Here is a 19,932-nt window from a genome sequence, read left to right as displayed (position 1 = left end):
GTCACTAGATGACGACATACTCACACTACAGCCCCCTTGTCGTCCCCATGGTTAGTTCCACCCACCTCAGCCTTATCTGCAATTGCTTCACACTAACATCAAGCCAACACCAAGTCCTCGATCCGACTTTTTACGCTCCTTAAAAAGGCAAACAACCCCGATGTGCACCTTCCTGCATCTTTGTCTCCGCGTTTGCCTCCTCACCGATCCAAACGTGGCTTGCTGAACGTACGATCGCAGTGGAAACAGTGTGTATCTGGCCGGTCTACACATGTTATAATTTCCGAACCTCAACGGCGTTAAGCTCGCTCTTCGGCACGCGCTACATTAACCAGGTTATCGGCACCGATCACCCCTCACCGGCTTCTCTTTCGGCATCGTTCAATAATCAAGTGGCTGTCCGGGTATGTGTCCGTCCAGCTTCCGCTCACAAACTCGTCCGTTCAAGCCAACAAAGTGTGGCGTCCTCGTGGCGTTGTTTGCTCGCAAACAATTTGTGTCACCAACCACCACCCATCACTGAAGAATTTTGATCCCCTCGAGATCCCCCCTCCCGTTTCCAGCCGTCAAAAGTGTGGCCTTGTATCGTGGCGTCCGGCTTGCTGTCGTGGCACCACACCTTTTCTTCCCCCAAGTGATCTACCCGGTTGGTGGGTGATGATCCATCTTTCTAAATCTGTACCTCCGGAAATATTCCCGGATCCCCACTCTCGCCATCCAATAACGTGAGGTGTTTATGCACATTGACTGAGACCACCAGCACAGTTAGGCATGGTGATGTGACAAACTGTATCACAGAAAGAATTCGCGATGCTTGTCACAGTATCCGCCGGTACATGTACCCAGTGTGAAAACCGCTCCCCCTTCTACTCCTCATCGGATGTCGACCTCGACTTACACCATCCCAAAGCTATTCACCGGCCCTTACGCGGTGTGATGATAATCGGGTGCTTACCTCCGACAAGGACACCAACGACGACGACAACGGCAGCGCCCACGCGTAAGGGTCCCAGTAAGACCCCGGTGCTGTTGCTCTCGTAGGGTTTGGTGCCGTGCTGCGGTGTCGCGTTATGTCCGTCCTCCGGGTCCGGGAGATGATACGAATAAAAGTACAACCAACCACAGTGTGAAACTTCAGTAACCTCTCGAACACCTTCCACCCCCAAAATGATCCATCCGTGTAGTTGATATCTCTCGTTTTTCGCTTTCTGCCTGCCATTGTTGTTGTCTTTTTAGAAAAAAAGAAAGTAAACCTAAATCCTCCGCAGTAATTCCCCTTTTCCCCTTTTCCTATCATAGCCGCCGGAAGTATCCAAAACTCCCAAGAAAAAAAAAGTCCAACAAGGTACATAATCTGCGGTTGATGGTTGATGGGAAAAACACCGAACAAGCACCATGATTCGCTACGGCTTAGTTGGCAAGCCAAAATATGGCATTGTGAGGGGAGAATAAAGAAAAAGAAATGCCTGGTACTCCACGGTACGCTACCCGTTCTCAAGAAACTCGTTCTCCCAACCACCACCACCACCACCGAGGGTTTTCAGTGGCAGCCAATCATCTGTCAACAGGGGGGGTTAACATCACCTCATCCGCGGGCCTAGTTTGTATTTTCACCAAAAGCAACAGGCCACTCTAGAGCGGGAGGGGTAGCTGCAGGTTTGGAATCCGGCTAGCTGTCGCTATCTCGTATTTGGAAAATGGGTGTGTGTGTCGAACCACATGGGAGATCGAACGCAAAAAAAAAAAAAAAAAAAAAAAAAAAAAAAAAAAAGAATGCGCTCTCTCTCGGGGTCCCAAGACAAGACAGCCGAAAGTAACAAACTTTATTTCGCATTTCTCGTCCTACGACTCTCACGCCCTCATGATTCCTATGACATCGGTTAGGCCCATCAAAGATTCCCAGGTTAGGGGACGGGGACATGGGAGAGCGTGTTTTCAAGGCTATTTAATTAACCACTGCTTTTACTGATGAGTATAAGACGGGGGAAAAAAAGGCAACATCCGGCCTCTCTCTCTCTCTCTCTCTCTCTCTTGCTGGTCAATAACCCCCTCCCCACATGTCAAGTATTTTCTCTCCACAGACTACAAGAATTAGCCATGTCCAAGAAAGAAAAACATTCAGGCGGTGTGACGCAACAAACCTGCCCCCTTCAATAACCATCAACTGTCGCCAACCTCATAAAATAACCGCAACAACACGAAATGCTCACCCGGTTCCCAAAGAACCCGGGTACTAAGTCCCATCAATCAAAAGTGGCACAAAAGAAAAACTGAAGTGTGTAACGAGGGGTAATTAAATGCCTCGTGCTCGCTTACCCCTAACCGGCAGCTTTTCGTCCTCATTCCAGCAGCAGCAGAACCAGGGATGACCCTGCTGACCGACCCATCAGCTCGGGACAGTGATCGTCGCCGTCTCTGATCTACCGGGAGCACACACACCCCACCGTCCCATGCATAATGGAACTGGGCTGGCTGGGATGTCACTGACCACCTGAACAACGCCCCCCCAGCCGCGCCTGCGTGTGCACGGGCCGCAAGATTCGGATATATACAACCCACCGAGAGGAATGCGTGTGTGTGTGTAAAGGCCGCCAACTCGCCAGCTCACATATCGTCGGAGGGGCGGCCCCGAAGGGTGGGGGAAGATCGGCTGATATGTGATAGATATCCAGCTATCATTTCTCTTTGTCGACTAAGTACACTGACACAAGGCGGACGTGTGTATTTCTTACCTCGGGTGGGAAAAGATGTTAGCGTGTATCTACTCCGTACATACAGTAGTAGAGAGCCTTTTGATTCCATCCATCCATCCATCAAGGTTCCCCTCGGTAAACAATCGGAAATACTCTCCTAATAAGGTCAGAAAAAGGCAACAAAGTGACATGCAACCCTGTGGTCAGTGGTCACAATGCACGACAAACCACAAACCACAAACGACAAGACCAAAACGGGGAAGCACCTCCAGCTTGCCCCGATACAACCCTGAACCCCTCGATCTGGGACATGATATGCCATCGAAAATCCTCCTTCTTTCCAAGCCCCGCACCTGGCGTGTGGACCCCTTCCCCTTCCCCTTCCCTGCCACATGCTCGACTTATACGTGATGTCATGGCTGAATCAACAGTCTCATACCAATATCTCGACTAGCCATTCTGGGTCGCCAGTGCAGGGACGAGAGCTGAAGAACAAAAGTCGCAAAATGATATCTGATAAAAGACAGATCGATAGATAGCGAGCCCCACTTCATGTGGTGATGTGGCCTGCGGGGTTGAAAACTCCCCCAGCCACAGCCTAAGCAAACACTACCAGCCTGATGGCTGCAGTCTGATCTCGATAGTACCTTGTAGTAATGGAAATGGTAATGGAGTCTGGCAGTAACTGAGATGCGGCAAAGTGTCCATTCGGCAATGATCAGCCACTTGCCGCCGCCGAGAGACTACGTCGACGCCTCGCGCCAAAAAACAGAAAAAAAGAAAAAAAGAAAAAAAGAGAAGAAAGAAGAAAGAAAAAAAAAAAAGGGAAAAACGATCAAGAGAAAGAACGTGGTCTTGCTGGTAATGGATTTGATTGAGGGCCGCCAGTAGGCGCTTGTCCAGCAAAACCAGCCTGTGAATAGTACTAAAACACCAAAAGAAAACACACGATTTGCGCCTTCTCCTTTTTTTCCCAACTACCCCCCTTCATTTGAACCATACCCCCTTTTTCCTTTTCCTTTTCCGTTTTTCCCACCCATAGCATAGTAACAACACAGACGCCATCTCGCCAGTTTTAGATCCTTTCCATGCACACTGTCGTCCCGAGATAGAATTAGCAATGAAAGATGTACACACACCCCCACCCCCCCCACACACACACAAGATGCCCAAGAAAAGTGCGATGCTATCCCCAATCTAGTTAGGTTGAGAACGAAGAGGAAAGTAGAAATCGGGCATGGGGTCCAGGTGCCAGTTCTTGGTGCCCTGCTCCTTGAAGGCACGCTCCCACTCATGCTCCAAAGCGGTGGGAATGGTCCAGCCCTCTCGGGAGCTGCGAAGACGCATGCGGACGAGGTGGCGCTTCTCCGTGGGACCGTCAGCAAAGCCCTCACGACGGTGGAGGATGGCCAGGTTGTTGATGAAATGAATGTCGCCGGCCTGAGTTTGAATCTCCATCTCCGTAGCCCGAGCAATGGACTCAATCGCATCCAAAGCCTCCATTTGACTGCTGGTCAGGGATGGGAGGTTCTTGGACCGGGGATGAGCCTCATTGCCGAGGAGAGCAGCACGGCCAAAGTTCATAATCAACCTGTTATCCTGGTAGAAAATGACAGGACGGCACTGGAAGCGAGGACTGCAGGCAGACAGGGTGGTGGTCAGCCGCAAAGCTCCACAAACGGCAAGCCAGTCAGAAGCAATAACTTACAGCGCAAATGGCCAATCAGAGCGAGCCAAGGTACGGATGATATCCGGGCGAGTGGCCGCAAGAACGTTGTAAACGGTGTAGGCCGAGGAAATAATACACTTTCCGCCGGCAGCAGCAGTGCTGCGAGTCAACCAGCTGATGACATCTCCAGCCTCCTCATGGTGGAAAGTCTGCCACAGGTCAGTGAAGCCCCAAAGCGCGCGAAATATGGGTGGCCTACAATCGACTTGTTCGAGTGTCTGTGGTGCTCGGCGGCCAACTTGGTGCTGTTGTCAGCGACGATGTGGACTGCGCCAGAATGTGTCAGTCAAAAGGTCAAGGTTGCGAGGCCCAAAGACATGCGTACCCAGCATGTTGCCACGCTTGTCCTGGCGACCGCGCTGTTCGGCAATGTACGATGAAAGGCCAAGGTAAACCAGGCTGAGATCCTCAACAGGATAGGATGCAGGCTTGAGGCCGCGGATGACAGAGAACCCCTTCCCGTTGTGAACCTCGCGGCTGAGCTTCTCAAGCTTCGGCCCAAGGGTAGGGAGAGGGAAGTTGGTAGGCTCAACGAGATCTCCATCCTGGTCAAGGGCTACAACGATGCGTCAGTGACACGACAGGATCCTGCAGGAATAACTCCAAGTAGGAACGCACTCTTGAAGTGAGCAACAGCCGCATTCACCTCCGTGATGTCATCCTCGTTCAGACGAAGAATAAAGTCAGCGGCCACCGCCAGGGAGGCGGGAGTCCAGGCCAGCTCGCTGTCGAGGTGAGACGGAAAGCCGGACGGCAGTGCTGGGGCAGCAACAAGGTTGACATTGACGTCGGTGATTGGGGCAACAGCCGCCCGGGAGATGGGTCCGGATACAAGAGCAGACATGGTGGGAAAATGTTGAGAGCTGGTTCGATGTGACGTAAACAGGTGGGAGCAGGTTGGTACCGGTCTAACAGATGACCGAGAATAGACTTTAACGGTTTTCGAAGAGAGAGCCAATGGTGCCCGGACGTGTATGCTGTGGATGCGAAGACACAGGACAGAGAAATGAAATGAAGACGAGTGAGGAGGGAAAGAACGAGGGAGAAGTCAGGTTTGGGGGAAGAAAAGTCGGACTGATATAGTTTTGTCAACTTGACCTCTTTGTGCTTGCCCAATTCCATTTGCTGCCGCTGTCCGAACCCAGGAAACCGGTGAGCTGGTGGGAAATAACAACACGGCGAGGACCGTAGCCGTCCCGTCATTGACCTAGCCGGAGGACAGGTTGTGGTGCTTACACAAGAACGAAAGGAACAGGCGATGATGTTGAGAAGCAGCCACACGGGTAGCCAGTGGAAGCCGGCAGGAAGGTACATGCTACCCAGACAGGGCTGCTCAGGCCAGGGCCTGCGAGGCACGGCATGAAGTAGAGATATCTTAACTCGCTTAGTATGCCCGGCAGGCACAAGGAGTAGCGATACTCGAACTTGGGCATGGACAGACAGAAAGATGCTGAACTTCCTCCGAAGTGCTGATAGCAGCCATGCGAGTTTCAGGTCACCAATGGAAAAACGGCCGTCTTTAGCTGTCCAAGAGAGCACCACTTGAGGTTGCCCTGGCCTAACCAAGGTGGATGACTCGCGACGGAGTGGGATGTAGAAAGATGGGAGCCAGGGGTGCGGGAGAGGTGCTATGCGAGTACTTGCTCCAAGTTCTTGACCCTGTCCGCGCAAAAATGCGGTTGGAGGCTTCAAGATTTTGAATGCAGGTGTCCTGACCGTTTGGGTCGATCGACATGACTCGGTCAGTCAAGTACGTTTTTTCCTAACTCCTAGTAGTCTGGTAGCTATGAAGTGTGTGGGGTTGGCAGTGACAACTGTATGGAACCAAAAGCGGGAAATCCCAATTACGACTAGACCTGTCTCGGGCCAGCCCAAGCTAGCCTAAGCGGAAGTCGCTGCTGAGAGGAGAGGACGACCAAGCAGGAATGGATTCATGAAGAAAAGTCTGAGCATGTAATTGAAACGAACGCCCTTGGAGAGGTGAAAGCAGCTTCGATTGCAGTTCCGCCCGATGTACCACGATTCGCTGCTTTGGGCACTTGCCTCTGACAAGCTCCTCATCAAGGTGCCCTGTGGTGTGGTGTAGCCATGAAAGATCGAGACTCTTGCCTTACACGACGGTCCCTGACGAAGCTGGTCGGGCAGGACCCGGACGTGGAAACCAAAGACTGCAGAGTGATAGGTACCTTGACACGAACTAGTGGCCAACGGGGCGGGATCTCCTTGATCTCCCACATGAGATAGTGCAGCGAGCAAGGCCAACCCAGCCGGCCGATGCCCTGCGCGAGGGCGATGAGCGAACATGGAGCATACCGTGGAGACAGAGGCAAGAACATCCATCCATCGGATGCGGTCCTTCCAGGTTCTCGACGGCGCACCAGAGACTCCACTAGTTGTTGTCACACCAGCGGATCGTGACGGCGGGGTCTGGCTTCAGGACACTAGGTAGGTACGTAGGTAGGTATGGCGGGAAGGAGCGGGAAAAGAACTCGGACGACTCTCCTTGGTAGGTACGATAGCCCCATGAGACGAGAACGGAAGGCACCACTGTTGGCGGCAGACCCTCTGGCTGAGTCGACCGGTGAGAGGGAGAGCTCCGCCAATGCGTCGATCGGTGCCGTTCTCTGGATGGGGGCTGCCGACAGATACGATAACCGGTCTGTGTGTTTCCGGGCACGACATGAGTGAAGTGGCGCGATGTCGAGATGTGAAGCTGGGCAGGAAGGCCTCTTCCATTGTCTGCTAGGGCGGCAATAAAAAGAAGAAAAAAATCTTCCAGCAGCCCAGCCAAGAGCAGATCAGGTTTTAAACAGTGCAACAGTGCAACATGGGAAAAGGGAAATGGATGGAAAACAAAATAGCCATCTAAAAGCGTGTCAAATGGGCCATTGTGATATGGGAACGGAACAAGGGGGTTTGGGGAGACATGGCTTACCATGGAACTCGCAGTTGAGTATCACGGCCGGGCGATCTTGCATGCTGCCACAGCATTGGCGCCTATCCACGATGGGAGACTAAAAAGTTCCTTCGTTGAAACCAGGAAATCGAAAGTCTCAAGGCGCTTGTGGAATGAGCTGCGGGATACCGCATTGCATATGCAAGCTCCAACTGCAGCAGAGGCGCAAGGCCAGTAGCCAGGCTACTCTGCATTGGTAAACATCTACAGAGCCAAGCACGCAGAGCAGGTGCCGTAGATGCCTTTTTTGTCCATGTTTGGCACCCTCGATGTGTAGGTTGCCGGCCGGTCAAGGTCGCGAAGCTCGGGTCGAAAGAAGAGGATGATGGGAAGGGCCGGGACAGCGGGACGGCTCACTGCCGCTGCTGTTTCGTCACACAAGAAAACAAAAAAGAAAACTCGGACGAGCCGCATCAGAAACCTCGGAAAGGCGCAGAGCAGCGGTTCTACACGATCCATTTACAGATTTTGTTTGTTGGGAATATGGATCGTGGTGCCGTGTCGTTGCGTAGGCAAGAGATACTGAGAGCAGTGGACAGAAACCTCGAAGGCTTGGCGATCACACTTCAGCCCTGGTTCAAATCATCAAATGAGGTATTCTTTTCTGGAACTAGCTCGATGCGGGGGGGGGGACTCGATGAAGCCCAGCCAGCAAGTCAACCACAGCCGCTACGACGCTGGCTTGCAAGGGTGGGGTGACGGAGGCACACCAACATTACATCTTGCCATGATCTGACAAAAAGCGGCTGTTTGGCGGATCAATCCGGTCACTATGCATACACTCCGTGTCAAATGGGCAGAGACGCTGTGGTCGAATGAACAGGCAAAACACTTGATACTGTGTCCTCCCCCATCGCCAGTGCTGTTGGTGGGGGGTGACTATAAGGACAAGAGGAGTAGTCGTACAAAGTGACACAAGCTGAAGGAAACGCGCGAAGCCCAAAGGAGGCCGTCAAACTCCCCGCCGGCAATGTATCATGAGCATCAGAGGCCTAGCTCGTCCATCTGTTTCCAACAAAAATTCCAAAGTCAACTCCCAAAGACCCCCTTCTCACATCCTCTTTCTCTGCACCTGCATTAGGTCCCTTAGGGCATGTTGCGTGGCTGCCAGTTCGGTTCGAACAATTGGCTCACATAATAGTACTCATGCTCGTACTTCTTGAGGCCCTGATCCTTCCAATCGCCTTCGTTCTTCCACATGCTTTCCCATTGCGCTTCTACACACCGGGGGTCAGCTGCTGGTTCCACGAGACAGATGGAAGTCTGTGGAAGTACTTACTATGCTCCGCGACGTACTTTCTGGTGTAGTGAACGAGCTCAATGGAATCGTCATCAAGTTCTGCCAGACTTCGAAGGTCGGCATCCCTGCACTCAGCAGAGAAAGGGTAGATGCCCTTATTGCAGTAGTGGAAGTAGGCAAGCAGGGTGTTGGCTCCTAACGCGCCGTCAGTGTTGCCCATCACAACTGGTCATGAGCATGGACTAACCCATTTCATACTCCTTGACGCTGTCTTCTCTCGCCCAATGTCTCTGTGATCACATCTTGTCAGTTCCAGGAACCCATGACTTGCAGACAGCGGGGTCACCAACCTTCATCCCGTGCTTCCTGGCATAATTTGCATCATGCTTCGTAACAAGACCGATGTTGTGCAGTAAAATAAAAGTCACAAGGTAGGTAGTCAGCCATGTCTTTTGCTTCTTCTCCTGCGTCATCTTTTGAAGCTCTTCAAGCGTCTTTCGGCGGAGGTGTGACTGAATTTGGTGTATCAAGAACGAATCGATCTGAGCCCCGAGCACAGGTGGAACAGGTGTCTTCCGGTGCATGTCATTGGTCGGATCGTTGATCAAGTCCAGGGGCATGCCAAGCCTCTCATTCCCGATAATCTCGAGCGTCTTCGTGGTGAGCCGTGCCGTCATCCAAAGGTCAAGAGTGAGTCCCAAGAGACCCCGTTCTGATTCCGTCAAGGAATGGTCTCGGTCATCCCTGGCTCTGCTGATGGCGAAAAAGTATGTTCTGTGAAGCAGTTTGTCCCGAGCACCCAGCAGGCGCATGCAGCAGTTCTCCAGACCGCGCTTGATGTAGCGGCTGTAAGAGTTTTTCGCATCCTCGAGATCGACAATGGCGAACGGCGGGATTTCTCGCCTCTGCTTCACGCCGTTCTTGTCCACCCAGGTTCTCTCCAACTTGTCTCCTGGCTGAGGGACAAACTCCCTGACGCGCAGCTCCACAAACATACTTGTGTATCCTTCCGTCACACGAATCGTCCTCTGCTCTCCAGGAGCCCAGACCTCGATATCATCGAGCACGCTGTCCTTCCAGCGGCTGGTCCACTCATGACCAGGAACCTGGCCCGGCTTGTAGAGTTTGCAGTCGACAATCTTCAACCGCAAGCAGTTGAGCCGGTAAATTCTGGTGCTGACGTTGACCTTTCTGCAGGCGATGCACGGACCATTCTCGTTTTCAGGGTCCAGATTGCACTGGTGAGGATTAGCACGTGTTTTACACTGAGCTGATCTGTAGATCAAGGGAGAAGACTCACACGGATGCGCTGCATCTTGCATCGAATACAGCTGCCCATCTTCCTGGTCTGCGCGGTCTTGGCTCTCAGCTCTTGATCCTTGAATGCACCTCGTCTTGCCGGGACGTTTCTATGCGCAGGATACGTGTCAAAGTTTGGGCCATCTGGCCTATCAGTGTCATCCTTGAGACCCAGGCCGTAGAGGTCCTGAAGACCAGCTAGTTCTCCAATTGAAGCGCCATATTGTGTGGTGACAACCCCCCCACCGTACATGACAGAAAGAGCTTCGGACTTGATGGTGGAGCCCATAAGGCAGTGCGATCCTGGAGCTGTGTAATTAGGTCCGTGATGAAGACCATCTCCAAGCCCCGACGGCGCAACCGGATAGACCATCTCCTCCCTTGTTGTGGATGGCGGCATGCCTACTACGCGTGTCGGCTGCAGAGGCGGGTAATATCGAGCCATGGCTGCCGAATCATCACGAGCGAGAACACTTGCTTGATTTGAGGGCGAAATCGTCAGGGTGCGCTCCTGCGGTGAAACGGGAGCCATACTGGGCCCAGGGACGGGCGCCATGGCTGGGCCATATTCATAGACTGGTGTCTGAGGAAGCGGCCGATAGCCTGGAGGCAGCATCAGCACCACACCAAGGAGACGGAGGGCCAGGCGTGATTGTGTGGAAACTTACTTGGTGCGGGGTCACATGGGGAGCAAAGGCTCGAAAAACATTGCGCCAGCCTCTGGCTGGTCCATCCAGGCCAGCCGTCGCCCGAGAGAGGTGACTTCTCGTGGTCACCCTGGCCGATAAGATCTCCAGAATTGGGCGCCATCAGGAGATTTGGTGTGCTGAGACGCTGTCTCTTGTGCGGGTTGTGCCAGTTGCTCGAGTCGAACCAGTTCTCGACCTGGTTCACAGACACATTGAGATAGGAAGCGGCGCTCTCGCGTAGCGGGGGATGACACCACACGTCCTCCAGCGGAAGCTCAACGTATATGTTGGAGAAGTCTTGCGGCGTGTACTGATCAAGCTTGGTGTTGAGGTGGAATAGAGCAGGTGGCTCCGCTGAGGAATAAGTCCAATCCTGGAGCACTGGCTCTGAAGGGGGATCCTCGAAGGGATGAGCCCTCCGTTTTCTGACGGCGTTGTTCTAGACAAAAAAAAATCATCAACTGGCTGTACAACGAAAGCAAAAAAGGGGGGCAGCACAAGGAGGTGGTGGTTCACAAGGTAAGGGCCGGTGAGCAAGCCCCGGTCATAGTAGGAATTCGGAGAGGCTGAGGGGGAGGAAATATGTGAGTGACGTGAGGGAGGGGTGTAGGGGATCAAGGTGAGTTGGTTCGAGTGAAAGGGGAGCGTATATGTGGAGATGTGTTTGGCGTGTAGAGTACCTATGTGAGGTCAAGGTGAAAGCAGGCGGCGACATGGCTCGGGGACATGTGCAGGGAAGACCAAGTTCAGAGGCAGAAGTCGGTGACTGCCACCATGCAGCCTGCCGGCAGCGAGCTCAACAACGAGAGACAGTCTTCTTACCATGGTGAAGGACAATCAAGAGGTATTCCACTGGGCAATCCGAGGTCAATAGAGACCTAGGGTGTACTTGGTCGGTATGTACACCGGTGTGGATACGACCCTGGCAAGCAGGGAAGCACAAACTCTGGGAATGCGAGCAAGCAGCAGCACCCGGCGGCGCACAAAGGCAACCAAGGGGGAACCTGCTCCGGCCCCAAGGTCAGGCAGGTGGCCCCTCGAACTGGTGGTGAGGGGGGTTGCAAGACGCAGAAACGTAGGCGTCTCACAAAAGCGCCATCGCCACGGGGACGACAGCCCCGTACGACCGATGGGGAGCTGCAGCAAGACACAACTGAGCAGCAGTCGGTGCAGCCGGCTGCGGACGGAACTAGGTCAGGAAGAGTCGGAACGACACGAGGCGAGGAGGGGTGACAAGGGGGCTCGCGAGGAGGAGAGGGGCGTGAATCCAAGCCAAGATCCTCGGTCGGCAGGCAAGCAAGCAGAAAGGGGGAACACAATCTACTGCTCGGTTACCACCACCCCCAGATCTGCGCAAAAACAGCCTTGGAGGGGATATCTTGCGTGTGTTCCCTCGCCCGCTAGTGCCGTCTTTTGGCCGTCGTCGTTGCTTTCAGACGGCGCCGTGCTGTCAGAGAAAGGATGTCGTAGAGAGAGGAGCTGGCCAGGGTGTGGTAGCCGAGACTATGGTACAGCTCCTCTCAGGTCCACAAATCTGGTGACGGCACGCAATTGCGCCAGCAGCGCGGGCGATATGGGCCCTGTTGACGGGGCAGGTCAGAGGCTCCTGGCCGGGAGTGGAGTCGAGGTTGGGCGTGAGGGGCGTGATGCTGATGGGCAGGTCGGTGAGGGCACCGGTCAAGGCTCAGCGGCGGGAGTTGTCCTGTGCCACCCAATGGTTCGCGGTAATACACGCGTGTTGTCCTACGGGCCGGACGGGGTTGAAGGTGCCTTGTTGCGCGGTGGGGACTGGAATTGTCGGGGGTTGAATGCTATTGTCTCGTTTACTTGCAAAGGAAGGGAATCGGTGTGAGCTTTGGAGGAGATGGGCGAAGAAAAGTGATTCACCGGTCGCCGGGAAGGCGCAAGCTGACCAGTGCTTGGCTAATGAGCACCACCCAAAAATTGGGCGGACATGGGGCAGCAAAGCCGGGTCCGTGAGTCTCGAGATAACGCAAGTTGCAAAGTGCGTGCATGGATGTCGATGGAACCTCAATGCGCGGTGCAAAAGCGGTCATCTGGTCAGGCCATTGAGGGTGGGAAAAAGAGCGGCATTGGATGCGACGGGAGGACAGGGGATAAGCTTGATGTGATAACTGACAGACAACTGACTGCCCGGTTGTTGGTTGTACATCCAGTCGTCGAGGTGCATACCTCACCGGTCTCGTTGCTGGCCGCCCGCTCCCATCCGGATTAATACCCGCTCGACATGCTTCGGCTTGTAAATTGCCCATCCTATTTCTGATGGTGTCGTGAATGGGGTGCCATTCACAGAAACGGAGCTGATACGGAAAGCTTTTCAAAATGGCGGAAACTAATCTTGACCAATCAGCTCTACCAATCCGATCGATGTACACTAGTTTAGCAGACTTCCATGCTTCACACAGTCTTTGATGACCTGAAGATGCGGCCCTGACTTGATATGATAAGTGCGGGAGTTGGGGATCATGGGGTATGCTAGAAGAAAAACACGGTGCCGGTGGTTATGTTGGTTGAGCTGTGACCCCGCCCTTTCCGTTTGGTAACAGAACCACGGTTCCGGACTGTGACCTCTTCGAGTTCATTGGCTTTGACTCGACATGACAAATGCATTGTCCAGCTCGGTTCCATTTTGACAATGTCAGTGGCATGGACCAGGGCCTGAATGTTGGACGAATCAAAGTGAACTGGATTCTACTGCTTGGTGCCCTTCACGTGGCTGCCGCGATGCAATTCCAATCGGTCAGTATGCCAACAATTCAACTGACGGTCGGCTTCAACTTACAAGAACGACTGTCGTATGTGAGAGTAGGTGGGATTGAAAGGCTTCAGGCACGTCGTAATGGATCCCCTATAGCGTAAAAGTGCTGCCCATCCATTGCAGCATGAAACGTTGATTGACGCCAATTTTGGTTCCTGCTTTCGACCCACCACGCTCCCACAACCCCACACCTTGAAAGGAACACCGTTTGACCCACCCATAGGGCATCCAGGGCTCTTCCTTGACTCGGGAACTTGGCAAAGGAATGTCAGAGCCTCAAGCGTCCACGTCAAACCTCACAGTGGGTATGTCTGATGTCAAAAGAAATTGCTATAAGATTCCCAAACGGCAAACCCACTCGCTGAGATCAGGTAGGACCGACTGCCACCATCAATCATAGCCATCGTCAAATCAGGGAGACGTCAGAAGGGTACAGCAGATCTACGCAAGCCGCTGCCAGTCAGACTGGGCCACGCAAATGGAGGGTGTCACGGAAGAATTAAGACATGATGGTGAACACAAAACCGCGGGGTAGTCATACCCGATCTTTCTATGCATAGAAGCGAATCGAGAAGGAGCACGGTCTGACAAACACCCTTAGGCAGTTTGTGGCTTGCAGAGATACCTGCGATGCATTGTGTCTAAGCTTCACTTTTGACTACAGTATGATCCTACAGTAATTTGATTCATTCGATATGTAGGTACTTGGTCGTGGGTCGTCCGACGTCAAACTTTCCCACAATTTTTCTGGTGCGAGGTGTCCGCCCAAACCCCACAACCTGGAGAACCCTTGCCCTCGCAAAAGCTCCACCTAAATATCCGGGGCTCGACCCGGGATCCACCAGGTCTTGGCTCCAGCCATCCAGCCCAGATAGTAGTGCGTGTGACAAACTACACATTTCCTTGACGCGGAGGATAAGTAAACGCAAGTTCGACACCACACATCACACCACCCAGCGCCCAATCTCATATCGCTAAATGGCCGTTAAAATCCGAGCCAATTTTAGTTTCCCCGACTGACATTTACAGGCCTTCGTTATAGGACGAACTGAACGCAGCCCGAGGCGTGTCGGATTTTAGCAATCTTCATCACGGCCCTGATGAGCATCAAGCACTGGAAATGGGGCTTGGTCAAAAACACAGGAACTAGCTTCCTCTGATTCAGCTACAATGCTTGGTTCCACAACATTGAGACCGAGTACAACACTCCTAGGTCTCCCCGCCGTGGCATCTTGCGAGACATCATGGCGCCAGTATTCAATGTATCGGATGCATCTAGGTGCCTGTCCCGGTGCCCTTGAGAACTTTCCAAACTTCAGGATTCCGGAGGGAATATTCTGAGTTTCAACTCGGCAGCCACCTACAACCATGGATCTTTATTTCAACATCGAGAGACTACTGCACTACATGACGGGGTTCGCGAATATCGTATGCAGTTGTGCGACCTAGAGACCAGTTACTACCTACTACCGAGACTATGAAATGGAAGCCTTGATGGGTCTCTCTAGCTCAGGAGAGATCACAGGCACATTACCCGTGGGCTTCTCCTCGGGGCAGGGCAAGCTACAACTACGAAGCAGTAGGGTTCTTTTGGCTTTGCCACTGTGAAGGGATGTTGTTCATCGCTCTGGGCAGAGCGTTTGTACCGTCCTCTCGGGACGTTTCAGCCCGCCTATCAACCCCTAGGGGGAGAAATCTACTGGGTGATCTTTTCACCCTCATACACAGTCCCATACTGTGATTACCTAGCGCGCACAGGCCTCCTTAGCAGCGCAAACAACCAGGCAAGACTCGATTTCAAGATCTCAACTTCATGGACGTCAGGCAGACCATGATGGTGCTCATCAACGACACAGAGCGGATTGCCCGGAGAGTCTGAGGGTCGCAAACTCGATGGCCCACCTAACCAGCTCCAGAATGGCGCCGGACCCATCTTGAAGATGGTAAGTGAAAGGATGACTTTTCTCTTCGAGATGCTTTCGACCAGCTCAAGAACATAAAAGAGCTTTGAGTTCACATCTCTCGGTGGTCAGGTGGGAAACGCGTGCTACCCCGCTGGTTCGGGTTTGCTGTACCATGGCTTCTTGAGCAACCCCCTCTCTTTCGGAATGGCATGGGTTGCCCCTGGATGGTCCACCCAAACTCCGTCATGCGCTTGTCCACTATCCTGCGCCCGAAGCTCCTGACAACAACCTCATGGTGCGTTTACAAGGTTCTTGCAATGTTTAACCACTGTTCTATACCCTAACTCAACTTTCACCTCTCGTCTAGAAGCTTTTCAAAACCAATCCTACTTGCGTTCGCGCCCGCGGTTGGTTGAAAGGAACTATGATTTCAGCAAAAGTTGGTCGACTAGCTACACCCTTACTAGCATACACCCTTCGATCCATCATCCAGACACGAGCTACCCAATGCAATCGATATCAGCCAGTGCCTCGAGTTGATCTGGAAGGTGGAAACGCGCGATGTGGATGGTGCCCGTCGATATGAATCAAGCCGCAGCATGCAGAACTCCCCATCAAACCCCACAAAACGCCGACGGTTCAATGACACAACCACAGCCATCAGGCATACTTGCAGCGGCTGAGCGGAATGATGGGTCCCCCAATTCGACCAGTTCCTCTTCGAGCGTGATGCATTTTTGGCTTCAGCAGGCTGCGAAGACTTCCCATCTCGGTGTGTCTACTACAACCAACACCCCGAGCTGTTAGTTAGCCATCGATCTACCGAACCCATTTATTGGCGTTGAATCAAATACTCGACCGACATGGGCTCTCGCGGCCCAAAGCAAGATCGTGCGGCCGAGGGGGTCCTTCGGCGCTCATCCCACGCCCAGGCTTTCGGCCGAGGCTTGTCCCACGATTGAAGCCGTGGAGTGATAGGGTGAGGTAATATTGGGCAGGAAGTCGCGGTCCAGACCCGAGCCACAATGCCGCTGACATATCAAGAGATGTTTCAGTGACTTCATAGATCCCCGCCGAAGGGCTTTCATCTTCCTTCTCCTCCGCATCAAAAAGGTTCATCGGCCGTGCTAAGCGCCATCGCTTCCGGATATCAGCCAAGATTCTCTCACGGAGGAAGTAGATAATGCCGACATTCTGCGGCACTGTGCACGACAACACCCTTCGCATCTGCACTCTCTCGCCGGAATTGTCCCGACCGGCACCTCCACTCCCAGCTTCAAGTTTCAAGCTCGCCCTATTCTTGGCCCATTCCGGTTGGCTCTTGGTCGACTATGTCTTCTTATAGAGCGGCTAGAGGGGGGATTTTGGCATCCACTCCCCCCCTTGATTAGCCATCTCTTACCAAGTGTGTGATGACAGGACAGGAGTGGAGACGCGTCGCAGCCAGAGTCACATCTCCCCTTAATCGGTCCTCTTGCAGATAGCCTAACGCGGCTCAGAAGTTCCTATCATGTTTATGGATAGGGCTTCCAGGGATGCGAGACAAAAGCAGTACAGTATAACAGTATACCTAACAACCACGAATTACCTGAGCGACTTCGCTGGTTGACAGTAGGGACGGGCCGGCTGCTCCGCTCCAGCTAAGCAGGAGAGATTGGCCAATCGTTTTTGAGTGACCAGCATCAACGACTACCACCACAGCATGCAGCTTCTTCGCGGATACTTCTTGACCTCTTGTCCACCCCCCATTCGTTCACCAAGCATCTTGTCTTGCAGCGGCACAGCTCAGTCGTCGGGTCAAAAGACATTGGCGAGTGGCACTCCCTGTACGGCTTCCTGCTTGCAGACTAGAACGATATCGAGCCGTGAGTGGGTCGGATTCAGAGTTTGCTCTCGAGCCAGGAACAACTGCATCCCTACCTATGCTTTCACAGCGGTCGCTCCTTTAGTTTGTTCTCCTGCGTTGTGGATGATCAGACCAGCAGAGGCCGAGGGAAGCTGCATTGATGTAGGGTGGTTGGTAAATAGCACCGGGATGGTGTCCAAGTTATACACGATCCAGAGCAGCCAGGCTCGATGTCCGACCTGGAACATATTCCTCCCCGGTTCCATTCGTTTCATTCTGTGGTTCTCTCTGTAAGCTTTTGCATCAGGCCATCCTTCTCTGCGTCGTGTGAAGACCACCTTTGGCCCGCCATGGAGCTCAACTCCACCACAATCCACGATGCCATCCACCCGACCGCCGCCTTTGCCCAGAACCGGTCAGCGCTCGAGCTTGCTTTGCCCACCGGCAATGACACTGGACAAGCCTCTTGGCTCGAATCCCAGCTGAATCCCAAGAACCGGGTTGACAGCCTTGACCCCCTTCCCAACCCACTCTGGAGGATCGACGGCTGTACCGCCATAGGCACGCAGTACTATGCCCTACCCTTGCACGTGGGCGAGGTCCCACCCATGCGCCTCGATGTGTTCCTCCCCATGGAAACCACACGGGACCCTGTCCTTCGGGACGTCCTAGACCTGGATGCCGCCTTCCACACCAAAGACTCGACGAGACTGAACCGTCTCGGGGTCACCAGACACATTCTCAGAGCTTTGCAGAAGTGGTCATTGGAGGGTGAAGGGACGGCAGAACACATTGCTGCCTTGTACAAGGACCAGCCTTTTGGTACACGCATCATTCTCGAACTTGGCTTCAGCCTTGAGAGCGTCAAGATCACCATCGCCACAACCTGGCACGTGGAGAAGCAACTCATCAGGCCAAAGGCGCTGGTTGAGACTTTGGGACTGCCCCAGGAGGTCATTCCGGAAATCATCGACATTTCGAATCTGAGCATTGTCCAGCAGCTGCACGACAGTGTCTGCCTGGTGCGCATTCATCATCATGATGAACCAGAAGATGGCCAGAAGCTGTGGATCTTCAAGGCCCTCACCAGCAACACCAAGTATCTGGTCTGCGAGCTGCGCAACCTTTTGCTCATGGAGCCTTATCCGCATGTTGTTTCGAAGCCAAAGTACCTAGTCACCAAGTACTGCCGCTTTGGGGGAAAGACGGCCGTGGTGGGTTTCATCATTCCGTTTTACGCGGCTGGCAGCCTCCGGGACACGATTCCTCTGCTTCACATCCATGGGCTTCTCAAGCCGGAGATGCAAATAATGTGGGCTAGGCAGCTTGCCGCTGCCGTCTTGCACGTCCGCGAACGTGGCAGGATTTACTATCCCGACCTCAGGCTTGATAATGTCGTTCTCACGGCGGGGGGGGACTTGGTCATGGTGGACTTTGAGCAGCGGGGTGTGTGGTGCGAGTTTGCTGCGCCTGAGGTGAATGCGATTGCTTATGTGCATACGTTGGCTGTGGACGAGGGAGCGGAGGAGGAAGGGTTAGAGCAAGAGCAGGGGGACGACAGCAGGCTTCTGTACAACCAGTTTATTCCTGGTGAGGAGAGGCCCAACCGGTGGGCCGAGTTTCTCAACCGGATCCTCCCCGGCTGGCAGGTTTTGGAGCAGGATGAAATGTACATGCCGCTTCCCCATGGGTATAAGAGCTATAATATCCCCTGGCTGGCGCTTGATGAGGCGGAACAGGAGGCGGCTGAGGCGTACATGCTCGGGCGCGTCTTGTGGTGTATTTTTGAGGGGCAGTGTGCACCGCAGCACGCTGCCGTTTGGCAGTCTTACAAGCGGGAGCCCGACTATGAGTTTCCTGAGTATCGGCACACTCCCCTTCCGATTAGGGATCTCATTGATGGGTGCACCAAGGGCAGGAGGGAGACTTTGTCGAAGCTTGTCACTCGGGTGGGAAGCAAGATGGTGCTTCGTCGGAAGGATGGTCTGGTGGATGTGAATTGCACACCGCTCGAGGTGCTTGATGCGGCGAGGGATTGGTGGAGAGTGGAAGTGGAGGTGGCGGAAAGGTTTTTGACCATGCGGGAGGAGTTGAAAAGGAGGGGGGAGTGGAAGGGGAACTGGTATGGGAGGCTGAGGTTGAGGGAGATTGTGCAGAGGTTGGAGGAGTATGAGAGGGAGGTTGGGGTGAAGGAGGTTGATAGGGAGGTTTTGGCGGAGTTGTTGAAGAGGTGTAAGTGATGTGATGTGATGTGGTCACTCACTATTGGTTCTGGTGACTGAGAGCAAGGGAGAATAATGTTGGGAATTTGCCGGAAAGTGAACATCTCGTACAATCTGCTGGCTATTGTTTTGCTGAAGCCGGATAGTTTCATTTTGTCGAGGGGTTTGATATTCAGAAGCCCAAGGGGCACAGATAGAGGTAGAGGTCTGGCTATTTCCCGTGAGCATGTTTTGGGTAATTTTGATGGTCTGTTTTCTACGGTCATGGCGAGTCTTTTGTTTACTCGCTTTACTGTCTGTATATGTGCTCAATCATATTATTCTGATTTATATTACTGTGTATCCACTTGATACTACCCACCTCATGTGTTGTCTGCCTGTTGCATTGTTGATTCGCACTTGTTACTCATCTTGTGCTTCTATGCGGGGTGTTGATTTCCGGCTCATTTCATGCCTGGCTTAGTTTCACTTCTTTACAATGCTTCGCCTTTCTTTGAGTTTACTTATATTATATACCTCATATTCATTCCGCATAATTGCTCCCACGATTACCATCGCACCTTAATGATCTTATA

General features: G+C 53.2%; 6 protein-coding genes across 6 annotated transcripts; 2 read left to right on the top strand and 4 right to left on the bottom strand.

Moving 5' to 3' along the window:
- Positions 1-3,544: 3,544 nt before the first annotated feature.
- QC764_103140 (uncharacterized protein) lies at positions 3,545-7,435 on the bottom strand. The gene is given in 6 exon segments (XM_062941544.1): positions 3,545-3,838; positions 3,848-4,329; positions 4,402-4,571; positions 4,622-4,689; positions 4,748-4,978; positions 5,041-7,435. Coding segments are annotated over 5 exon segments (1,134 nt in total). The 5' UTR covers positions 5,267-7,435; the 3' UTR covers positions 3,545-3,838; positions 3,848-3,890.
- A 695-nt stretch (positions 7,436-8,130) lies between these two features.
- Positions 8,131-8,838, bottom strand: QC764_0003920 (uncharacterized protein; the record flags this gene model as incomplete). Its single annotated transcript, XM_062939754.1, has 2 exons — positions 8,131-8,595; positions 8,658-8,838. The coding sequence occupies 2 exons, from the start codon at positions 8,836-8,838 to the stop codon at positions 8,465-8,467; spliced, it is 312 nt and encodes a 103-aa protein (XP_062804409.1). The 3' UTR covers positions 8,131-8,464.
- A 76-nt stretch (positions 8,839-8,914) lies between these two features.
- On the bottom strand, positions 8,915-11,321 carry QC764_0003910 (uncharacterized protein; the record flags this gene model as incomplete). The annotated part of the gene is made up of 4 exons (XM_062939753.1): positions 8,915-9,856; positions 9,919-10,520; positions 10,586-11,031; positions 11,287-11,321. 4 exons carry the CDS (start codon positions 11,319-11,321, stop codon positions 8,915-8,917), a joined length of 2,025 nt encoding a protein of 674 aa, XP_062804408.1.
- A 1,997-nt stretch (positions 11,322-13,318) lies between these two features.
- On the bottom strand, positions 13,319-13,749 carry QC764_0003900 (uncharacterized protein; the record flags this gene model as incomplete). The annotated part of the gene is made up of 2 exons (XM_062939752.1): positions 13,410-13,749; positions 13,319-13,343 (listed from the first exon to the last, which is right to left on the bottom strand). Exons 1-2 carry the CDS (start codon positions 13,604-13,606, stop codon positions 13,319-13,321), a joined length of 222 nt encoding a protein of 73 aa, XP_062804407.1. The 5' UTR covers positions 13,607-13,749.
- Positions 13,750-15,534: 1,785 nt separating this feature from the next.
- QC764_0003890 (uncharacterized protein) lies at positions 15,535-15,972 on the top strand (the record flags this gene model as incomplete). Its single annotated transcript, XM_062939750.1, has 2 exons — positions 15,535-15,584; positions 15,813-15,972. 2 exons carry the CDS (start codon positions 15,535-15,537, stop codon positions 15,970-15,972), a joined length of 210 nt encoding a protein of 69 aa, XP_062804406.1.
- Positions 15,973-17,365: 1,393 nt separating this feature from the next.
- On the top strand, positions 17,366-19,375 carry QC764_103120 (uncharacterized protein; the record flags this gene model as incomplete). Its single annotated transcript, XM_062941543.1, has 1 exon — positions 17,366-19,375. One exon carries the CDS (start codon positions 17,366-17,368, stop codon positions 19,373-19,375), a length of 2,010 nt encoding a protein of 669 aa, XP_062804405.1.
- Positions 19,376-19,932: the final 557 nt, after the last annotated feature.

This window comes from Podospora pseudoanserina, chromosome 1 (genome assembly GCF_035222485.1).
Source record: "Podospora pseudoanserina strain CBS 124.78 chromosome 1, whole genome shotgun sequence".
Classification (NCBI taxonomy): Eukaryota; Fungi; Ascomycota; class Sordariomycetes; order Sordariales; family Podosporaceae; genus Podospora; species Podospora pseudoanserina.
This window is presented reverse-complemented; position numbering and strand designations above follow the sequence as displayed.